Consider the following 19,881-nt stretch of genomic DNA (forward strand, 5'->3'; position numbering starts at 1 on the left):
GGCCATGGGCAGCCAGGAGCTGCCATGGCCCTGAGCCATGGTGCCTGTGGGGGTGCTGGTTCCCAAGAGTTTCTCCTGGGAAATCAAGAGGTTAAAACCTGGATGGGAATTGGGTGTAAGGAGATGCTGCCTTCTGCGTGTGCTGCTTGCACAGAGCAGCCTGAGAGCCAACAGAGGCACCTCAGACACTGAGGAGCACTGACAAGCAAACCAACCATCCAGCAGCTTCTGGGATAGACCAGCCTGGCACTGGGGTTCCCACCTCTACTGCAGGACCCTGAACATGGACATACATCAACCTAATCTTCCCTGGGAACAGAATTTGAGACACCATTCCCAGCAAACTCATCACCTGAGATCTTTCAAGTCCTGCTTGGCTATGAAGAGCAGCGATGACTTCATGGATGTGCCCAGCTGCATCTGCACATTTGGCTGGAGAAACTGGGATGCCCTGTCTGGTTACGGGGGCAGCTCCCCCAGCAGGCCCAGCAGGTTATGAAAGTCACTCCCATTCCAAACCAGCCACCGGCTGTCAGCAACCACGTGTCCCCATCTGCACCTGCAGAATGCACATCTCATTGTCCCTTCACCAGTAAGCCACAATTTAAAAGGATAAATGCGCAGCAATTTCACGGCTCCCCGTGCAAGTCGACCTCTTCCCATGGCACAACGTGCTGCTTGTTGCTTAGGAACAATCTATATCCTACAAAATGAAGACATGCACTCTCCGAAGAGTTTTTTACACAAGAGGTGTTTGCCTTGCTCAGACACTGACCCACCTCCTGCATAAACCGTGGGGTGAAGTCTTTGTGCTCCAGATGTAGCACTGGACACCTACTACACTCAGCCATGATTCGGGATATAGGGACATGTCCCAGCCATGGTTTGGGATATAGGGCTATGCAAACCCCATCCCTCAAGGTCCTTCGGCTAAGGTAACCTGGATTGCAAAGCTATCTTGTCCAAGGCCCGGGCGGGAGCATCTGCCAGGGTGGAGCAGGTGTTGAAGTGGGAAGCCTTGCAGGACATGGTCCTGGAGCTCTGCTTCTTGCGGTAGAAGTAGCTGCTGAGGTGGAACCAGAACTTGTCGTGGAGGGAGGCGTAGATGAAGGGGTTGTAGCAGGCAGAGCTCATGGCGATCAGGTGGCACGAGACCTGGATGACGTTGACGTACCTCTTGTCCAGGATGGTGAACTCCTCGTCAATGTCCCGGATGAAATTGACCACCTGCAGAGGCAGCCAGCAGACGGCAAAGCAGACCACGGAAACGGTGAGCACCCGGAAGGTCTTGTGCTTGGTCCTGGTCCACTTGTCCTGGCAGCAATGGGCAGTGCCCGGCACATTCCTCCTGCGCAGGTGGTAGGTGATGGCACAGAAGGAGACAGACACAGCCAGCAGCGGGAGCATGTAGGACAGCAGCAGCATCAGGCATGAGTACAGCAGCCGCTCCCGCTCCTCGTGCTTCCAGAACTCCTCGCAGATGATCATGTCATGGCCGATGGCGTTGAGGTCCAAGTAGTGGGTGTGCAGCGAGGTGGGCACGGAGGCCACGATGGAGAGCAACCAAATGCAGGCCACGAGGCCAATGCAGGCCCTGCGGCTGATCCGCCTGCGGATCGGGTACGCCACCACCACGTAGCGGTCGATGGCGATGGCCGTGAGGGACAGCACCGACACGAAGACAGTGGCAGCCTGCAGCAGGGTGACAAAGTGGCACATGAACGTGCCAAAGAGCCAGCCCCGTTCCTCGAAGGCATAGGACACAGTGAGGGGGACGCAGGCCAGGCACATGATGAAGTCGGCCACCGCCAGATTCCCGATCAGGAAGTTGGTGGTGCAGTGCAGCTTCTTGGTGAGGGCGATGAGGAGGATGAGGAAGAGGTTCCCGATGCACGCCACCACCACCAGCGTGGCATAGAGCGGGATGAAGAGTGGCTTCAGCTCCAGGAGCAGGTCCAGGCCGGTGAAGAGTGCGGCCGAGCCGTTGTGCCAGGAGTCATTGGGCAGCTGAGCCATGGGAGTCCCTGTGGCAGATGCGGCTTCTCCTCAGCTCAAAGTCAAACACAGATGAGCCTGTGAGTTCTGGAGGGGACAGAAACACATTTTGGTTGAACTTCTGGGCAGAAGAACTTGTCCCCAGAGTCCAGGCCTTTTGTACAGCCCTGTGCTGAGGCACTGGCTGGTTTAATTGACTTGTTTAAGAGTGAAGGTGCCCTGTGACAGAGACAGAGGAGCTCCAGTATGGAGCAAAGTTGGCAAGCTGGCTGTGAAATGGTTAAGCAGCCAGCACAGATCTGTGGGGAGCTGCCAGCTTGGGGCAGCAGGACCCAGAAATCAGCTCAAGGAGCCTCATGGAGAGTGACCTGGGAGCTGCACTGACGTAAGGCAGAAAAAAAAAGACACTCCTGCATTTCTTGCTTTTTATTTTTTCCAGTTAATTCCACCCTGACCCACCAGCTGCATGCCATCTGGTTGGGCAGGAGCATCCTTTCCATCCCCTGCACTCCTGTGTCTCTCCCCGCCAGCCCAGCCCAGCCCATCCCGTCCCACTGGGTTCTTTTATCCCCTTCGTTATATCTTCACCACCCATGGAGCTTTGGCTTCTTCTGTCTTTCCCTGTGGCAGCTGTGATGGGAGAGATGGGAGGAGGCAGTGCCTGGCTCCCTGGGCACCTCCACAAACCCACTCACAGCAGCACAGGGGGATGAGATAAAATATATTCCAGCAGAAAGCATATGGAAATAAGGAGTTCTCCTCCAGGACCCTCCTTTCAAGCCCCACACTCTCAAAATTGCTGTTTGATCCCCCTTACCAGGATCTGGACAGTCTTTTCCCCTCAGTGGAGAGTCAAATCAGCATTAATTAAGAAACCCTTGTAATTAACCAAGGGATATTGTGGTTTTCTACATCCCAGCTGCAGTCACAGGGCGCACGCTGTGATACCACAGCTCCAGGTCCCCGTGCCCTGCCTGGGGCAGGAACACAAAATCCATCAGGAAACTTGCAGCCGAGGAGCTAAAATGCTCATTAACTTATAAAATGAAAATTCTGAAGCTCAATTAAATTCTTTAATTCTCCTTCGTGTACGCACGAGAGTCAAACCAGCTTTTCTGTGCGTCGCCAGGGTCCTGCTCCCTCACTGATTAATGCTGAACCCCGCGGCTTTGGCTGGGATTTGGGCGGTCCAGGGTGTGGCTGCAGGACCCCCTATCCCGGTCCCGGAGCGCTCTTACCTGCGGAGGGGTCCGGGGTGCTCGAGGCTGGGAGCTGCCCTCTGCCCGCCGACGTTCCCGTGCGGATGAGGAGGAGCGTTCCCTTCGCAGGGTGTTGCTCACCGGGAGGCTCCGGCACAGCCGTTCTCAGCCGGGTTTTTGTGGTCTCGGGATGGTTTTGTCTTGCTTTGTCTTTTTTTTTTTTTTCCTTTTTTCTTTCTTTTTTTTTTTTTTTTTTCCCCCGCTGCCTGAGCCTTTCAGTCCCGGAGGAACAGAGCGTTCCCACCCACGGCGCGCGGTGTTCCAGGTACCCGGGGGGACGCGCACATCCCACCGCCCCGCACCGCAGGTGGAGCCGTATCCCGCCCCCCGGCCTGGCGGGGAGCACCGGGGGCTGCCTCGCTCTCGGGGCTGGATCCAGGGACATTCCCCCGGCAGGGAAGGAGAGGAAGGCGCGGGGGGACGGACGGGGCGGGCGGGCGCAGGGACCGCGCGGAGCTCCCGGGGTTGGCAGCGCCCGCCCGGTCGGGGGTCCCGGCCCGGGGGCGAGGGAAGAGGGATGGAAAGTGAGGTGAGGGCAGAGTGGGGTGAGGGAAGAGTGGGGTGAGGGTGGCTCAGCCGTAGGGTGATGGGCACCCAACCCCGGGGTGCTAGTGACCCAGCTTGGGGGGCAAGTGTAGGATGGGGTGAGGGTGGTCCAGCCATTGGGAATTGCCCCAAATGAGAAAGGGTACCAGGGTCAGCCTTACTTAAATATGGGAAAGTGATAAGTAATGATCATCCAATGGAACTTGGGGGGGGATAAGAGGAATGGAAACTGTCAGAGCAATCACAGAAGTTCTGCAAAATGGAGAGTTTTGGTGCAAGATGGTGATTAATTCATCCCAATCTGACAGAGCTGGGCTGGTTATTAAAGCTGGCTGAGCTGATCCAGAGGAGAGTGCTCACCCCTGCCAAATAATCAGCAGGAAGAAAATCATCTTTGCCTCCGTATCAGCTCCTGACAAGAGCTGCTGTTAATTTTAAAGAGCAGAACAATCAGATAAGGAAAGCCAGAGGCTGGTTGGAGAGGAGAGCTGGGCTTTGGAGCTGACAGTGGGATGACAAGTCCATCCCAAGGCAGCCACTGGCTCCATCACAGCCCAGATGCACCATGGCCAGGGTGACCCAGCTGCAGCACTGGGATCTCTTCCCTCTGCACAGGCTTATTCTGAAAAAAACCTTCTTTGACATCATCTTTGCTGCTTCCAGAGCATTCAGGATAAATCACTCTTATTCCCAAAGCTTGTATTGCCCCGCCCCAGATCCTGGCTCAGGGGTACAAGGATGGGTTTGAAAGCTGCAGCCCACCCTGATGATCCCTGATGGGAGAGCTGGAGGTGCTGGAGGCACCTGGTGTGGCATCCTGGTGTCCCTCCCATCCCATGCAGATAATGGAGAGGAATCAGTTTGCTGTGATTTTTATTCTTTTCTGTGTCACCAGGGTGGTTATTAGAAATAACCTTAGGTTTTCATAGCCCTGATCCTTGAGAGCCTGTCAGTTCCAGAGGATGGAATATTTGATAGCCATAAGCTGAAGGAGGGAAGGTTTACAGTGGACATTGGGAAGAAATTCTTCCCTGTGAGGGTGTTGAGGCACTGGCACAGGTTGCCCAGAGAAGCTGTGGCTGCCCCTGGATCCCTGGCAGTGTCCAAGGCCAGGCTGGACCGGGCTTGGAGCAATCAGGGATGGTGGAAGGTGTTGCTGCCCATGGCAGAGGGTGGAACTGGATGAGCTCTGAGGTCCCTTCCAACCCAAACTATCCTGGAATTCTGTGATTCTCAGCATCGCCACAGGGTGCTGCCAGCTTATGCTTCTGTGGGATCGATTCCTTTGGTCCAAGCTTGTGGAGAATCACCTTTTTTCCCATTTGGGTGGATGGGAGCCTTTCCTTGCTGCCCAAAGTACTCTGTCAGCCCTGCCCTCCCCTTGCTCTGACAAGGCAGCAGGTGAATTATGTTAGATACAACTTTATTCTACCCCATTTTGAAAGCAAACCCCTGCCAGGCTGGGGCTGTGTCACTGCATGGGGTCTCCACTGGCTTCAAGGGGTACAGAAATGCTGTTCCATGCAGAGAAAAAGGTGTAATATTGTCTTTAAAAGGTACAAAGGGTAGGGGGCCTGCTGTTTCCTTTGTGATTACTCATTTATCCTGCCTGAAAGTAATTCCCTGTATCTGCTGGCAGCTCTGTGCCTCACGGTCTGGACCTGATGCCTCCAGGCACCGTGACTGCAGATCTGCCTGCGCCACTGAGGATCGGCCCTTTCTCTGTCCCTGAGCTGTCACTGATGTCTCCTTTGGGTTAAATTGTTAAAAACAGGCTGCCCAGGGCAGGGGTGGAGTCCCCAGCCCTGGAAGGGTTTAAAAGCCGTGTGGCTGTGGCATTTGGGGACACAGGATAGTGGTGGGTTCAGCTGTGCTGGGCTTGGATTCAATGATCCCAGAGGGTTTTTCCAACCTCAGCAATTCTCCCTCTGTGGGAGTTATTTCCACACACAGGAAAACTGGTGTTGCTGCAGAAGCAAACCCTCCCCCCCGCAGTGAGGTTGCTGCTTTTACCAGCACGAGTTTGTTTGGTGGAGAAGAGCTCAGCAGCCTGTTTTTCCCAAAATAAACCCCAATACTCGGAGGTAAAGTCCTTCCTACTCAAACCATGTGTGGCATCACCAAGTGCAACAACTGCTCGGACACATCACACTGCTGTTCACAGTTTCAGTGATTTTGTAAAGAAGTTTTAAAGGGTTTTTTTATGGTGATTTAAGTACAGACCCACCCCAAGTCAGCACTCTAAGTGATGATTTAATTGCATATAATTATATTCATATAACTACATTTATTATATATGGCGGGGGGGAAATAAGCTAACTCTATATAATGGATCAATTTAAGGAAATTATTGCTCAATCTTTGCAATGATCAGTTGGATTTCCTTTTCCCTACATGTTTCCAGAAAGCAGGTCAGAGAATCTTGGAATGGTTATTATTTTTACAAGTGAAATGGTAAGAGCTGTTCCCTCAGGTACCTTCTCCAAAGGAAATGCTTGGTGATTTGGATGTGGAATTATTTCAGTACAGTTCTTTTGGGTACATTTCTTCCTCAGATATGTTTAAGAACAGATCAAATAATATAAAGCATCCTCACAGTGCTTGCTACCCATAAGAATAATTTTATTGACAAATAAAATAGGGAAATAGGCTGGGGACAGAGAAATTGCTGCTTTCTCTCTCTGCACAAACCATTTCTGGCAACAGCTCAGAGTTCTGCATCTTTGTCACAGCTTTGTTACATCTGGTGAGAGAGATTTTCACAAGGACACAGACAATATAATACAGGACAGGTAAAGGATAAATTAAAAGGGACACTAAGGATAAATTAAAAGGGACATTTAATGACCAAACCAGCAAGACACGAGGCTTGCAAGTTGTGCATCACTGGCACTCAGATGATTCACCCCATTTCTCAAGCTTTCAAAAACAAGGCATTGTTTTAATGGAGAATTCTGACCGTGACTGTTTTGGGAGGTGAGCCTGGGGTGGGAGTTCCACCAGGAAAGCTGAGGTGGGAACAACCTCTGAGTTGTGAGGCAGCGACCAAGAGAGCAGCACCTCTGTTTGTGTACAGAGACAGGAAACTGGGAGGCTCCAGCAAGAATTTACTCCTAAAAAAATGTTTTCAAACAGACACATAAACAAACACGGTATGAATCCGGTGTGGACTAACTCCAAGAACCACAATTTCTCCTAAGGAGCTCTGACCGACTGTGCTGCTTCCCTCTACCGACCTCCAGTGTTGGTGCCGAGGCAGAACACAAGGATCAACGGAAAATCAGCACGAAATCACAGATTCTTGGATTAGTAAAGGGAAATAACCCTTTGCAGAGTTAAGCAGGGTGAAAAAAACAATTAAATTTCAAGTCAGAGAATTCTATGCAATTCTGTGATGAAAACAAGTTGTTTATCGCCTCCCTGTCTACCACGCTTGGTTTCCCAATACAGAATCTCATCTGATCTTCTTCTGGAGAGGCTGAAGGGATAAAGAACAGGTACAAAATGACCAACAAGAGGAAAAATATTCCCCCTCCAGTCTATAATAGAGAGTTTGGGCAATAAAGTGGGATATTAGGGGGTGCATTACAGAGAGGAATGTGAAATAGCTACAACATCAATGACACCATCAATTTAGTGACTGCAGTGGGAGCTTCCTTCAGGGTCACAAATTCACAGAGGTGAGAAGTATCCATCTTCTTTCTGGCACAGCTTGGGGCCAAGCCAGATTGAAACAGTGAAGATCTGGAGAAAACACCAAAGTGGACTTGGCAGGAGAGGAAAAAATGCCCAACTGAGTAATGAAAATGTAAAAGACAGGAAGACAGTGATTCAGTGGTTTCTCTGCTCTATTCTAGACCGCGATGTTTTCTGGTGCTTCTCAACAACTGCTTTTTTTGTTGTTGTTGTTTAATGTGACTCCTGATGGATTCCAAGCAATCCACATCCAGGCTGGAATGATGAGGTGGCTGCAGGCTGGAGAAGACCAAAGTGAAGTTTCAGTTCAGCCATGTCACAGGCGTTCCCTCTCGTCCCTACCAGTGCCTGTCGCTGTCTGTGGAGCGCCAGAGCTGGAATTTGGTGTGGTGGGGGTTCTTTCTTTTAAAAATTACTTTTTCGATTACTGATAATTTGCTCTGTGCCCCCCTCCCTGCTATTCCTGTGGCTGGGTACATCTTCCTGGGGGCTGGGACAAGAGGCAGCCCCCAGGCACAGCTGGGGCCTCTCACTGCTCTGCAGCCGGAGGCTCCTCCTCAGCCTCTGGCTTCTCTGGCTGCAATTCCGGCGGGATGAGGCACTGCACCTCCTCGGAGCTGATGGCCACTTTGTCAGGCTGCAGCCAGCGTTTCAGGTGCTCCAGCGTGCTGGGGACAGAAAGGGACACCATGAGACCACAGAGTGACAGAGCTGCACAGGGACACACAAGAGAAGCAAGAGGAAAAGCCTCCACAGGCATTTCCTGCCCCTCTGCAGGTATTCCCGTTCCCACAGGTGAGGTCTGGCGTGGGATGGATCCTTGGACCAGAGGGACAAGCAGAATCTGTCATTCTACAAAGCCATTCCCTGCAGGTGGGCCTTTTAAACTGTGGTTAGAACACGTTTTATGCTCTGATTTCTCTCAGTGAAAAGGACCTGCACAGGACCCCTTTCAGCCTTTACACACCTGAGGTTCTCCTCTGTCTCTGTAGCCAAAGACTGCGACTCAATCAGACAGAGGGCAGGGTTAGATGGGATTTTGGGAAGAAATCCTTCCCATGGAGGGTGCTGGGGCCCCAGCACAGGTTGCCCAGAGAAGCTGCGGCTGTCCCATCCCTGGAAATGTTCAAGGGCAGGCTGGATGGGGCTTGGAGCAACCTGGGATAGTGGAAGGTGTCCCTACCCAGGGCAGGGGGCTGGGACTGGATGGGCCTTAAGGTCCCTTCCAACCCAAACCAGTCTATGATTGCACCAATTTCCAGCTTTCTGGGCTGGAAGTAAAAAACCTCTTGTTCAAACAAACCCCAGCTGCCCTTCTGTGATGAAGACCAGGAAATATGGGGGATGGGGGGGGAAGGGAATAAAACCAAAGCAGGAAGAACATCTCAAAATGTGTGAGCATTAGTAGCACTGGAAGGTTAAAGAACCTACATAACCCTGGCAGTCTAACATCTTAATTCAGTGCACTTAGAAGTTAAGGCTTGTTTAATTACACTGGTGGGTGAGACTCAAAACTTCACCACCATTCAGGAGTGACCTCTAACTTCATAGTCAAGTTCTAGGGACTGAAATTCTTTCATGGATAACATACTCATCCTTTAAAAACAGTAGAAAGAGCACATAAAAGCTTGGTTTTAAATATAAACCACAGTGAAGTTAACTGGGGACCAAAGAAACCATCTGAAACCTCACTATAAACAGGGATTACTTTTCATAGTTCTGGCTTAAGTAGATTTTCTTCAATGGAGAGAAATAATCTTCTTGTCAGCCAGAAGCAATCATGGAAAATGTCAGCTGAGAAATGCGGAATTTGGAGAGCGTTCCGTGTGATCGGGCATGGGAGATTGCTTAGGAAAAGGGCTCCCATCTTACTTCTGACATCATCTGTGTGAGGGCAATGGGGGAGAGAGCAGAAACACTGTAAGAGAGGCAGGGAAGGGAAATCTCATCCCAGGACTGGCACCAACCCCAAATCCCAATCTGAGACAGACTGAACATTCCCTCCTCTGCTCCATTCCTTTCCTACCCCATGTGTGAGGAGGGAAATCACTGAGTAGGTCCCAGTTGCTCCCATGCAGTCTGAGGGGAGCACTAGAAGCTCAAACCCTACATGCTCTGTGTTCCCTCTAGCACAACCCCAACAGACATTCCCAAAATGTTGCAGGAATCCCGGGGCAGCCTCTCCAAGCTGCAGGGAGATGGTATTTCTGTGTAATGTCCTGACAAAACCTTTCTCTAGTTTTTAAGAGCTAAGTGGTGACCCCTTCCCACTGACTTGCTCGTTACCTCTCGTCAGCATCGTGGCCCTCAACGTAACATTCAGCCTCAAACTTCTCCTGCAGGAACCTGTCCCAGCATTCCTTCTTGGCCTGGGACAGCGTGCGCAGCATGTCCTTGGAGGTCACCTCCTGGGACAGGCCTTTGATCCTCATCAGTCTTCTCTCTGTGAGGAGAACAGGGGGTTTTGTTATCTTTGTTATGGGTTTTTTTCTGGAAGGAGAGAAGAGAAGGATCTGGACTTCTGTATCAAAAAGTAAGTTAAATTAACTTTTCAAGACTAATGTCTATTTTAAAAGTAATTTCCCCCCTGTATTTCAAGCCTGCGTGGCTCTCTTTCTCATATATACACAAGATGATATTTTTCAGGTGATGCTTCTGAAGGAAATAAGGTTTGTGCAACCAGTCAACTCTGCCCATATGGGGTTTTAATAACTTTCACACTTAATGCTCAGTTTCCATGAAATCACACAGGAGGGCACAGATCTCGCAGGCACTGAGTTCCCACAATTTCCATGCAAATTGAAATATAAATCACTCTCAGTGCACTACTTGGTGCACTGTGAACCAGCAACGAAGGCAAGACGAAAGTTCTGGTAGATATAAAAGCTTAGAAAAACACTTCTGCTACCTGTTCTGTTGCTGTGTGCAGCTTCCCACTTATTGTGGAGGGTAAAAACCAATTTTTTTCAGCTTTTACTTGATAAAAAGTTCCTTTCTGTGGCAGTGCTGAAGAAGCTCTGACCGAGCTTCACACTTCCAGTGCTGCACTTGAAGAAAATTAGTCAGATTCTGTGTTTAAGTAGTTAGGAGACTTTTTGACCACAGCACTGACACCACATAAACAGAGCTGTCACCAGGCACCTCAGCAGCGGGAGACACTCACCCAGGGATGCCAAGTACACCTCTGAGTCGTTCAGGGGTGCCCAGGGCTTCAGGGCGGGCTGGGAAGAGCCGCCCGATCCGCTGCCCTCGGCGTAGGAATCCATGAAGGAGTCTGTGAAAGCATCGCCGGCGTCCTTTTGCTCGGGATGTGGCAGACAGGAGCAGATCTCAGCCCAGAGGTCCTCGCTGGACCTGGTCACCACGGAGTCCACGCTCTCGATCATCCTCATCGTGGGATCCTGGGATGAGGGGAATAAACGGTGAACACCGAGCAGTTCCGCCCGCCCAGGCCTCCGCCACCTCCCTCCCTCTGCCCAAGTCACGCCAGCGGGCATTCCAGGGAATTCTCATCCCACCAGGACGCCCGGCCGCCCTCCAGGGCGCGATGTCCCCGCGGCCGCCCGTGACGCTGAGGGGCCGCCCCGGTCCCGCACCCACCGCCCCGCGCTCCGGGCAGCCCCGGCAGCTCCGCCCGCGCCTCTCCGGCCCCGGGCCCGGCCAATCGCCGCCGTCACCGGCCCGGGCCCGGCCAATCGCCGCCGTCACCGGCCCGGGCCCGGCCAATCATCGCGCGCCGTTGGCGGAGCGAGCGCGCCCATTGGTCCGCAGGGCGGGGGGCGCTGCCGCCGCCGCGCCGCCATGTTGGCCCAGGGCGGAAGTTGTGGTGGGCGGCGCCGGCGAGTGCGGTGTGACATCCTTGGGCCTCTGTGACGTTTCCCATGGTTTAGTGTGGGCGGGATGTGTTTCAGCGGGACACGGGGAGCTCTGGCGTGGCTCTGAACCCCGTCTCTCCGCAGGCCGCTGCCGTGTCCGTGTGATGAGCCAGCTGCCGCCCGGCGCCGTGCTGGCACTCATGGGGCTGCTCTTTGCCAGGACCATGGCCTGGACATCCAGCGGGAAAACGCACGCGGAGCTGGTCAACAACCTCTACAGTGAGTCCCGGCAGCATCCGCTGGAATGTCAGTGTACGGATATTTAATGTCTGTGTATGGATATTTAGTCTCACGCCGTGTGACACTGCTCACTCTGAAGGGCTGGGGTTAATATTCCTTAATTTTGGCATTTGCCCCAGCCTGAACTCGTTCTATTTATAGTTGGAAACAAGGTGTTATGCCAGAAGGGGCAGGAAAGCCTTTCCACACCTTCGTTCTCTGCCTCTGGACGTGTGTGACGCCTTTTAAAGTGCTGCAGCTCGGTGTTCTGAGCCCGGGGGTGCAGCCGAGTGTCCCGGACGTCCGTGCTGTGCCTCCAGCACTGCCCGGGGGCTGGAATGGTCCCCGGTGCTCCTGGACAGCGGGCTGGAACACACGTAAAAATAGCCGTAAAATTCCCGCAGAAAGGTGTGAAGGGATGTGGGATGTCTCTGCAGTCATGGCCCATGAGTTCACTGCTGAAACCTGAACCGGAGTCTCCGCTTCCCGGCGTGAAACGCGACTCCCTTTCACTCCCGTTACACTCAGCAGGGTCGGAAGTGTTGTGGATGCAGGTGGTCACGCCCTGGAGATGGGCTGGTGGCTGGGCTCCTAGCGGGAATGGGAAAGGATATCCTTCCGTCAGTGTTGTGTTTGCTGTGTCTCTCAGATCCTTCATTAATTCCCCCAGATCCACAAACTCCCTGAAGTGTGCATCCCCTTTCAAATCTCTTCTTGCTGGAGTGCTGAGGATTTCAGTCCTGCCTGTCTCTCTTTTCCTTCTTTCCCAGAAAAAGGGATCATTAAGTCCCAGCGAGTCTTCGATGTGCTGTTGGCTACGGACAGAGGTCACTACATCAAGTATTTCCCATACATGGATTCTCCTCAATCCATTGGTGAGTCACTTTTGGCAAAGCATCTGCTGTCAGCAGGGCACAAGGTGCCTTGGCAGGTGCTCCATGGTCTACTTGTGGAATTCCTATCCCTGGAAGTGTCCAAGCCCAGGCTGGATGGGCCTTGAAGCAACCTGGTTTAAGGGAAGGTGTCCCCGCCCATGGCAGGGGCTGGGACTACATGAGCTTTAAGGTCCCTTCCAACCCAAATCATCCTGGGATTCTGTGAGAGGAGACAAGTGTTTTCCTATTTTTAGGGGAAAGTGGGAGAGAATTAGGAACTGTTCCCACTGGGAATTTTATTCCTTATCAAATAACTTGTGCCACCCGTTTCCTTTTAGGCTACAAGGCTACGATCAGTGCCCCGCACATGGTAAGGTGAAAACTCCTCACTTTCAACAGAAATGGAGGGAATTGTTTATGTCTCTTTTGATATTTAATTTTTCTTCAAGTAGAAAAGTGAAATATCCCACGGACATGATTATCCTGCTTGTTTCTGTAGGGATTTTTCTTTTTAAGAGGAGTTTCTCCTATAATCTTTCAGTTGCTTTAAAAGTGTGCTTAGACGGGAATTCCATGTTGTCCCTTTTTTTTTTGCATGAGACCTTTTTTCCTTGTTTCACATCTAATTCCTGAGCCTCTGCCTAAAAGATGTTCTGCAAAAGATCTTCCAGGTCTGACACTTAAGTTTTGCTCTGGAAGTGTCAGGCACAAGGCCAGGTGTGCTGTGATTAAATCAGAGAACAAGGGAAAGTGTTGGGAGAGGAGACTAACCCAGGATGTTTCCCACCTCCTTGTCCTGGCTGTCCCTGCAGCACGCCCACGCACTGGAGCTGCTCAAGGATCAGCTGGTGGAAGGTGCCAAGGCACTGGATGTGGGATCTGGGAGCGGATACCTCACCGCATGCTTCGCCAGGATGGTGAGCTCACGGCACTCTATTCCCAGCCCAGAAAGCACATCCCTTCATTAGCTGATATAACTGGGACTACTCAGCCTTAAAACCAAGGAAGGGGCACAGTGCTTGCACCTTCTCTTCAGAACCTCTGCTCTGGAGTTTCTTCCTGGAAATACCCCAATTCCCACTAAAACCTGCCCTGTCAAACATGTCTCTTCCGTACAGGAGGCATCAGGTGTTTGACTGATGTTCTTTCCAGATTGGCCCGACGGGAAAAGCTGTGGGTGTGGAGCACATCAAGGAGCTGGTGCACGAATCCATCCGGAACGTCCAAGAGGATGATCCGACGCTGCTCAGCTCCGGCCGTGTGAAGCTTGTGGGTGAGCTCCCTGCAGTGCCGGGGTTTCTCCCTTGGCTCTGCTCCTCGAAGTCCTTCCAGTTTGTGTTGATGCTCCGAGTTGTTATGACAACCAAGGTCTTTCCTGCACGTTTTCCTTCTGTAGTTGGAGACGGCAGGCAGGGATACCCCGAGGAAGCTCCTTACGATGCCATCCATGTGGGAGCGGCCGCAGCCACCGTCCCCAAGGAGGTGAGAGTGGCCGTGCTGGGTGTTCCTAGAGAAAATGCGGGAACCACTGGAAGCCTATTTCCTGTCATGACCTTCACAGTGTGGCTTATTCCCGTTGTGTGTGTGGGGTTTCTTTGCCTCTGCTGACCGGGATTTCTCCGTGCTGCAGCTGCTGAAGGAGCTGAAGCCGGGCGGGCGGCTGATCGTGCCCGTGGGGCCCGAGGGAGCGAACCAGGTGCTGATGCAGTACGACAAGACCAGCGATGGGCACATCATCGAGACCCAGCTCATGGGCGTCATCTACGTCCCTCTCACAGACAAGGAAAAGCAATGGCCTCGGTAAAATCTGCTCTTCCCTGAGGAACACTCCTTCCTCTCCCTCTGAGCTTGCCCTCCTTGGCTTTGCTGACCGAGTCCTGGATCCCTGGCAGATGCTGTTTGTGGAAAAAAGAGGAGAGAACAGCTTGGCAAAGCAGGGGGTGTTTTCTGTTGGATAGGGCCTGCAGACTTCTATTTTCTCTTTCTCTGGAGCCTGTGTGTGTTTTTAAATTCCACATGATGCTGGCACAGAACTGAGGGAGTAGTAACTGTTGGTTTTCCTTTGCCTCAGGGATGACCTCTGACACATGGATGGATATCTCTAAAGGCACCTCTGAAAGCTCATGAGTGAGACTTAGGCCTGTAGATGGTCAGTATGGTTTTGCTTTTTAATGGAAATTTCGTCAATGGATAAAGGGAAGTTCTGCTTCAGAGGAGCTCATTCTGGAGGGATGGAGAACAGGGGTAGGACCAGGGGAGTCTCTTGGAGGCTGTGGCAGCTTCCAGAGAGCAGATCCAGACAACTCCAGCTATCCTCTCTGATAAACTCTAGATAACATCAGTTCACAGAGAATTCTGAAAGCAGACAGGAATACTTAAAGCTTCACTAAAACCACTTTAATATCAACTACTCTGCTTAATGCTTGGCAAAAATAAGTCACAATTAGTGTCTCGGAGCAGCAATGTACCCTGATTTGGCAATGGTTTTAAATATGGGAGCGTGTTCTCTTCTGCCTGCACCGACTAATTTAATAATGGGCAGCAACACTGGATTTTGAGGTTATGAAAAATGCTTGTTTCTTGGAGTTGTTTTTTTCCTGTTTGGTGTTTTGAAAAATGCGCATTTCTTTTCCCTCTTTGGGGCTATGAAAAACGCGCTTTACTTGGTTTTTCTGATTGGGGTTACAAAAAAATGCTCACGTTTTGGCTTTTCCCTGACGTGTCCCTCCCGCAGGCGGTGGCTGAGGAGGCTCACGAGGGGAAGGCGGGCTGCGGTGATGCTCGAGGGTCATTTGTGGAGCAGTTCTGAGGGGGGAGCTGCTCGGAGGTAAATAAATAAAGGCATTCTCGCTCCTCCATCGCCTCCCTCTGCTCCCGCGCCCTCACGACGCGGCGCCGGGGGGAGGCGGGCGCGGGGCGGGGACGCCGGGGGCGTGGCCTGGCGGGGCCGGGCTCGCTGATTGGCCGCGCTGCCCGGCGCAGCGCCGTGCGTCACGGCGTGCGGCGCGCGGTGTGGCCGGTGTGGGTGCGCGCGGCGCGGGCCGGGGTCCGGCTGCCGCTGCGGCCCCGCGGGGACATGGCCGAGCCGGGACCCGGCCCCAGCCGAGCCCGGGAGGAGGAGCCGGGCCCCGCCGGCAAGGAGGAGGCGGCGCCGGCCCCCAAGAAACGGCGGCTGGCGGGCGGCGAGCGTTACGTGCCGCCGCCGCGGAAGCTGAACGCCGGCGTGAGCTTCGGCGCCGAGCACTTCGCCGAGACCTCGTACTACTTCGAGGGCGGCCTGCGCAAGGTGCGCCCCTACTACTTCGACTTCCGCACCTACTGCAAAGGGCGCTGGGTGGGCCGCAGCCTCCTGCACGTCTTCGGCACCGAATTCCGAGCGCAGCCCCTCGCCTATTACCGCGCCGCCGCCCGCGCCGGCCGCCTGCGCCTCAACGAGGAGCCCGTGCGCGACCTGGACATCGTGCTCAAGGTGGGCGGACCCCGGGGTGGGCGCTCCGGTGGGGATTGTGGTGTGGTGGTGAAGCCCGGAGTGCCCCGAGCCGTCAGCACCACCCCGTGAGCTCCGTGGTCACATAACACAGGGTCAAGGGCTGGACTCGATAATCCTGATGGGTTCCTTCCAACTCGATATATTCTGCGAACCCTGTGGAGAGACTGAAGGGAAATCGGGGTTCCCGGGGAATCCCTGCCCCACTGGATTCGGGAATGTGTGGATCCTACAGCCCCACACATGCCCCACGGCTTCCTGTTTGGACCCTGGGAATGGGAATGTGCTACGGCCAGGTTACCGGATTTGCACAGTGACACACACACAGTTATCGTAGATCCAGGGTTCCTGGAGAAAGAGCCTTTAATTCTTCTCCCACAGTATCAAGTCCCCGTTGTTTGTGGCCGAGTGGGTGGCTGCACAAGCTAGACTCAGACTAATTGTCTGTATCCCTTGCAGAACAACGACTTCCTCAGGAACACGGTGCATCGGCACGAGCCGCCGGTCACTGCGCAGCCCATCCGCATTCTGGCAGAGGATGAGGAGGTGGTGGTGGTGGACAAACCCTCGTCCCTGCCTGTCCACCCCTGCGGCAGGTTCCGGCACAACACGGTCATCTTCATCCTGGGCAAGGAGCACGGCCTGCGGGAGCTGCACACCCTGCACCGCCTGGACCGCATGACCTCGGGCGTGCTCATGTTCGCCAAGACCGCGGCCGTGTCCAAGCGCATCGACGAGCAGGTCCGGCAGAGGCAGGTGAGGGCTTGGAGCCGCTGCTGCTGTGCTCTCCTGGAGCAGGTGTGCTCCAAAGTCAGCCAGATTTGGGCTCTAGGTGAGCTCAAGTTCCCCAGACGGCTCATGGTTGTGTTGCTGTTCTTATCTGTTGGTGCTTCTCGTCCTTCATAGGCTAAAGGCAGAGTAAAAATTGAGTTTGGTAATACTCGATTGGAAGGGAGCTCCTAAGATACTAGTTGAATTTGGTAATACTAGATTGATAATATTAGATTGAAAACCGTAAAAATCTAACTGCTGTTGCTGATATCGATTGGAAGGGATCTTCTAAAAATTTAGTTCAATGTGGTAGTTTATTTTAATTTGGTTATATTGGGCTGAAAGGGATCTCCTACAAATTTAATTGGATTTGGTAATATTAAATTGAAAAGGGTCTCCTAAAACTTTAATTGATTTTGGTAATTTTAGGTTGAAAGGGGTCTCCTAAAAATTTAAATTATTTTGGTGATACTGGGTTGGAGGGGATCTTCTTCCCCAAGGGATCGTCCCAAGGGACTGTGCAAGCTTACTGGGATCATGCAAACTGGTTGGAGAGCAGATTTATTTTTGAGTTGACACATTGAGTGGATCAGTCGTCCAATACTTTTGCAATTTTAAAATTCCCATTTTTCCAGAGTCTCTTGATCCAAACAAAACTTTTTCCAGGATTGGCTTCAGGGCTGTAAACCAAAGGCTGCAGAGAGATGGCTCCTGAATTTAATACAAGGAAAATAGGCCAGGCCTTTCTGTTCTTGATTTCCCAATTAGCTGGGGAAAATGTGAGGGGAAATTTGGCTTTAAGTAGCTGATTTAGTTTTTTTCCCCTTTTCTGTTGTAATAAAATGCCACCATCGGATGTATTTTATTGAGGGGAGAGGGGGGAGGAGCAAGGCTGGAGCTTGGGTGTGTTTTCCACTGTGTTTCCTGAGCCTTTCTCTTGTGTCTCCTGGCAGCTGGAGAAGGAATATGTCTGCCGGGTGGTGGGGGAGTTCCCAGAACACGAGGTGGTCTGCGAAGAGCCCATCCTGGTGGTTTCCTACAAGGTCGGTGTTTGTCGTGTGGATCCCAAGGGGAAGCCCTGCCAAACCCTCTTCCAGAGGCTCAGCTACAACGGCAGCACCAGCGTGGTGAGGTGTCTGCCACGCACGGGCCGCACGCACCAGATCCGCGTCCACCTGCAGTTCCTGGGGCACCCCATTGTCAACGATCCCATCTACAACATGGAGGCGTGGGGCCCGGACAGGGGCAAGGGCGGGAAGATCGGGAAGACGGATGAGGAGCTCCTGAAGGCGCTGGTGGAGGAGCATCGTTCCAAACAGAGCCTGGAGGTCTTGGGTATTGGGGAGGAGGACTTGAACTCCAGTGGTGAAAGTAAAGACTCTGGGAATTCAGGTGACTGCACAAAGTCTGCAGAGGCTGATCCTATAAATGGGAGTTCTTGCCCTGGTGAGGACGAAAAGACTCCCAAGAGGTTTGTGAAGGATCCCGAGAGGAATGATGTAGCAGCTTGTCCGCTGAACTTTGATATCAACCTGGAAATGCTTGATAAAGAGCTCAGTTTGTGTGGGAATCAGGATGGACAAACAGGGGAGAAGGGTTGGGAAGAGAAGGACCCTTTGTGTGTGGAGTGCAGGACGAGCAGGCGGGACCCTTCTCCCAAGGAGCTGGTGATGTTCCTGCACGCCCTGCGCTACAAGGGAGCAGACTTTGAGTACTGCTCCAGCATGCCCGAGTGGGCCACGGAGGACTGGGAGGAATGAGCAGGATACCCAGCACCTGTGGATGCTGCTGGCCGGGAGAGCAGCGTGAAAAGACCAAAGATTGACTTTTCATTGTGGTTGAGGTGAACAAAGTGTGCCTTGAGCTGGGGTGGGAGGGATCCGTGGGGCTGGAGAACTATCCCGGCTTCCCACAGGTGCTGCGAAAGATGAGCAGGGAAACGAGGCTAAAACAGGAGTTTTATGTTGCCCATCAGTGAACTGACGCTTGAAGGCAACAAGGACCGAACTCTGCTTGGCATGGGCAGCTTTGCCTTCACCTCAAAGGACTCAGGATCAATTATCCACATGGATAATGAAGTGCATGCACTAAAAGTCAAAAATTGATTTTTCTTCCAGCCTGCTGTGTTCCTGTGTCTTACAGTAAGAGCTCCTGGATGTCATGTCATAAAAAACCCTATTTTTACAGTATTTTATTGTCAGATTGATTTCAAAATTCCGAGATTATCCCTGAGAACGCTGCGAGGTAAAACCAGAACACTGTAATCTGTTTTGTGCCTGCTGTTTGTCAGCAAGATCCACTTGCCTTTGAAATTACCAATATTCTTTCAAATAATTACTTAAGTTAGTAGTTCTGGGTGCAGATACTGGGCAGTTTTGGAGGTGCTAGTCCCCGGATTTTGTCTTGAAGAGATTTTTTAATATCACTTCAATGTGACAATCATCTTTCAAAAAAAAACAAAAGCTGTTTTATGAAGCAGAAGACTTTTTAAAAAATAATTTTATATCAGTATATTTCCAGAATGGTAAGTGTCACCATAGTTCTTATTTTCACCAGCATTTACACAGTCAATTCTTGGCTTCTGGGAGGGTTTTTATATCAATTTTGGAGATCTCAGGTTGGCCAGCCCACAGGAATTAGTACCTTCCTTCTAAAATCACTTGATGATGTCACCAGGGTCAGGACGTGGCTACCAAGCCACAATAAACCAGTGTTTGCTTCCAGTAACTCAGAGGAGCCCAGTGATGTCTTTCTGTGCTGGGTCATCCAGCTGATGTTGAATATTTCCATAAAAATTCACTCCAATTTGAGCTTTGCTCTTCTACATCCTGCCAAAGGTTTCATGATTCTAATTTAATTCCAGTTATTAAGAAAGATGATGCTAAAAATCAGCGTTATACAATTTTTTGCTGCATTGGAATACATCTTTCATGGAAATAAATGGAACCTGGGGACCTTCAGTGGATAAAAAAAGGGTGGCTGGAGCTGTTACTGGATTTGGATGCAGGGGAAAGGGGGTAGATTTAGGGGTGGCAGTTAGATTAGACTTTGAGGTGTCCCAGGTTATGTTGGGAGGTTTTTTGGTAAGAAATTTCTGTTACAAAAAAAGCCTCTGGCAGTGGTTTTCCTGACTGAGATTGGGCTAGAGGGCCTGATGA

The 19,881-nt window shown here is 52.0% G+C and overlaps 4 protein-coding genes across 5 annotated transcripts; 2 read left to right on the forward strand and 2 right to left on the reverse strand.

The window, feature by feature from the left end:
* Positions 1-930: 930 nt before the first annotated feature.
* Positions 931-2,016, reverse strand: LOC309573679 (prolactin-releasing peptide receptor-like; the record flags this gene model as incomplete). Its single annotated transcript, XM_082282798.1, has 1 exon — positions 931-2,016. The coding sequence occupies one exon, from the start codon at positions 2,014-2,016 to the stop codon at positions 931-933; it is 1,086 nt and encodes a 361-aa protein (XP_082138924.1).
* Positions 2,017-6,433: 4,417 nt separating this feature from the next.
* On the reverse strand, positions 6,434-11,214 carry CCDC32 (coiled-coil domain containing 32). Its single transcript, XM_082283629.1, has 4 exons — positions 11,097-11,214; positions 10,660-10,897; positions 9,783-9,939; positions 6,434-8,164 (listed from the first exon to the last, which is right to left on the reverse strand). Exons 2-4 carry the CDS (start codon positions 10,886-10,888, stop codon positions 8,026-8,028), a joined length of 525 nt encoding a protein of 174 aa, XP_082139755.1. The 5' UTR covers positions 10,889-10,897; positions 11,097-11,214; the 3' UTR covers positions 6,434-8,025.
* Positions 11,215-11,332: 118 nt separating this feature from the next.
* Positions 11,333-15,321, forward strand: LOC309573952 (protein-L-isoaspartate(D-aspartate) O-methyltransferase-like). Of its 2 annotated transcripts, XR_014226478.1 has the most exons (9): positions 11,333-11,590; positions 12,361-12,465; positions 12,804-12,835; positions 13,278-13,382; positions 13,618-13,738; positions 13,862-13,947; positions 14,096-14,265; positions 14,537-14,614; positions 15,200-15,321. XR_014226478.1 is itself a non-coding variant. In XM_082283223.1 (8 exons), the coding sequence occupies exons 1-8, from the start codon at positions 11,476-11,478 to the stop codon at positions 14,547-14,549; spliced, it is 747 nt and encodes a 248-aa protein (XP_082139349.1). In that variant the 5' UTR covers positions 11,333-11,475; the 3' UTR covers positions 14,550-15,321. The 2 variants fall into 2 exon arrangements, 1 of the variants encoding a protein (XP_082139349.1); XM_082283223.1 differs by having other exon boundaries at positions 14,537-15,321.
* A 140-nt stretch (positions 15,322-15,461) lies between these two features.
* RPUSD2 (RNA pseudouridine synthase domain containing 2) lies at positions 15,462-18,912 on the forward strand. The gene is made up of 3 exons (XM_082283618.1): positions 15,462-15,934; positions 16,412-16,708; positions 17,677-18,912. The coding sequence occupies exons 1-3, from the start codon at positions 15,542-15,544 to the stop codon at positions 18,481-18,483; spliced, it is 1,497 nt and encodes a 498-aa protein (XP_082139744.1). The 5' UTR covers positions 15,462-15,541; the 3' UTR covers positions 18,484-18,912.
* The last annotated feature ends 969 nt before the right edge of the window (positions 18,913-19,881 follow it).

The sequence above is a fragment of the Coloeus monedula genome (assembly GCF_965178545.1).
Source record: "Coloeus monedula genome assembly, chromosome: 6".
NCBI classification, from domain to species: Eukaryota; Metazoa; Chordata; class Aves; order Passeriformes; family Corvidae; genus Coloeus; species Coloeus monedula.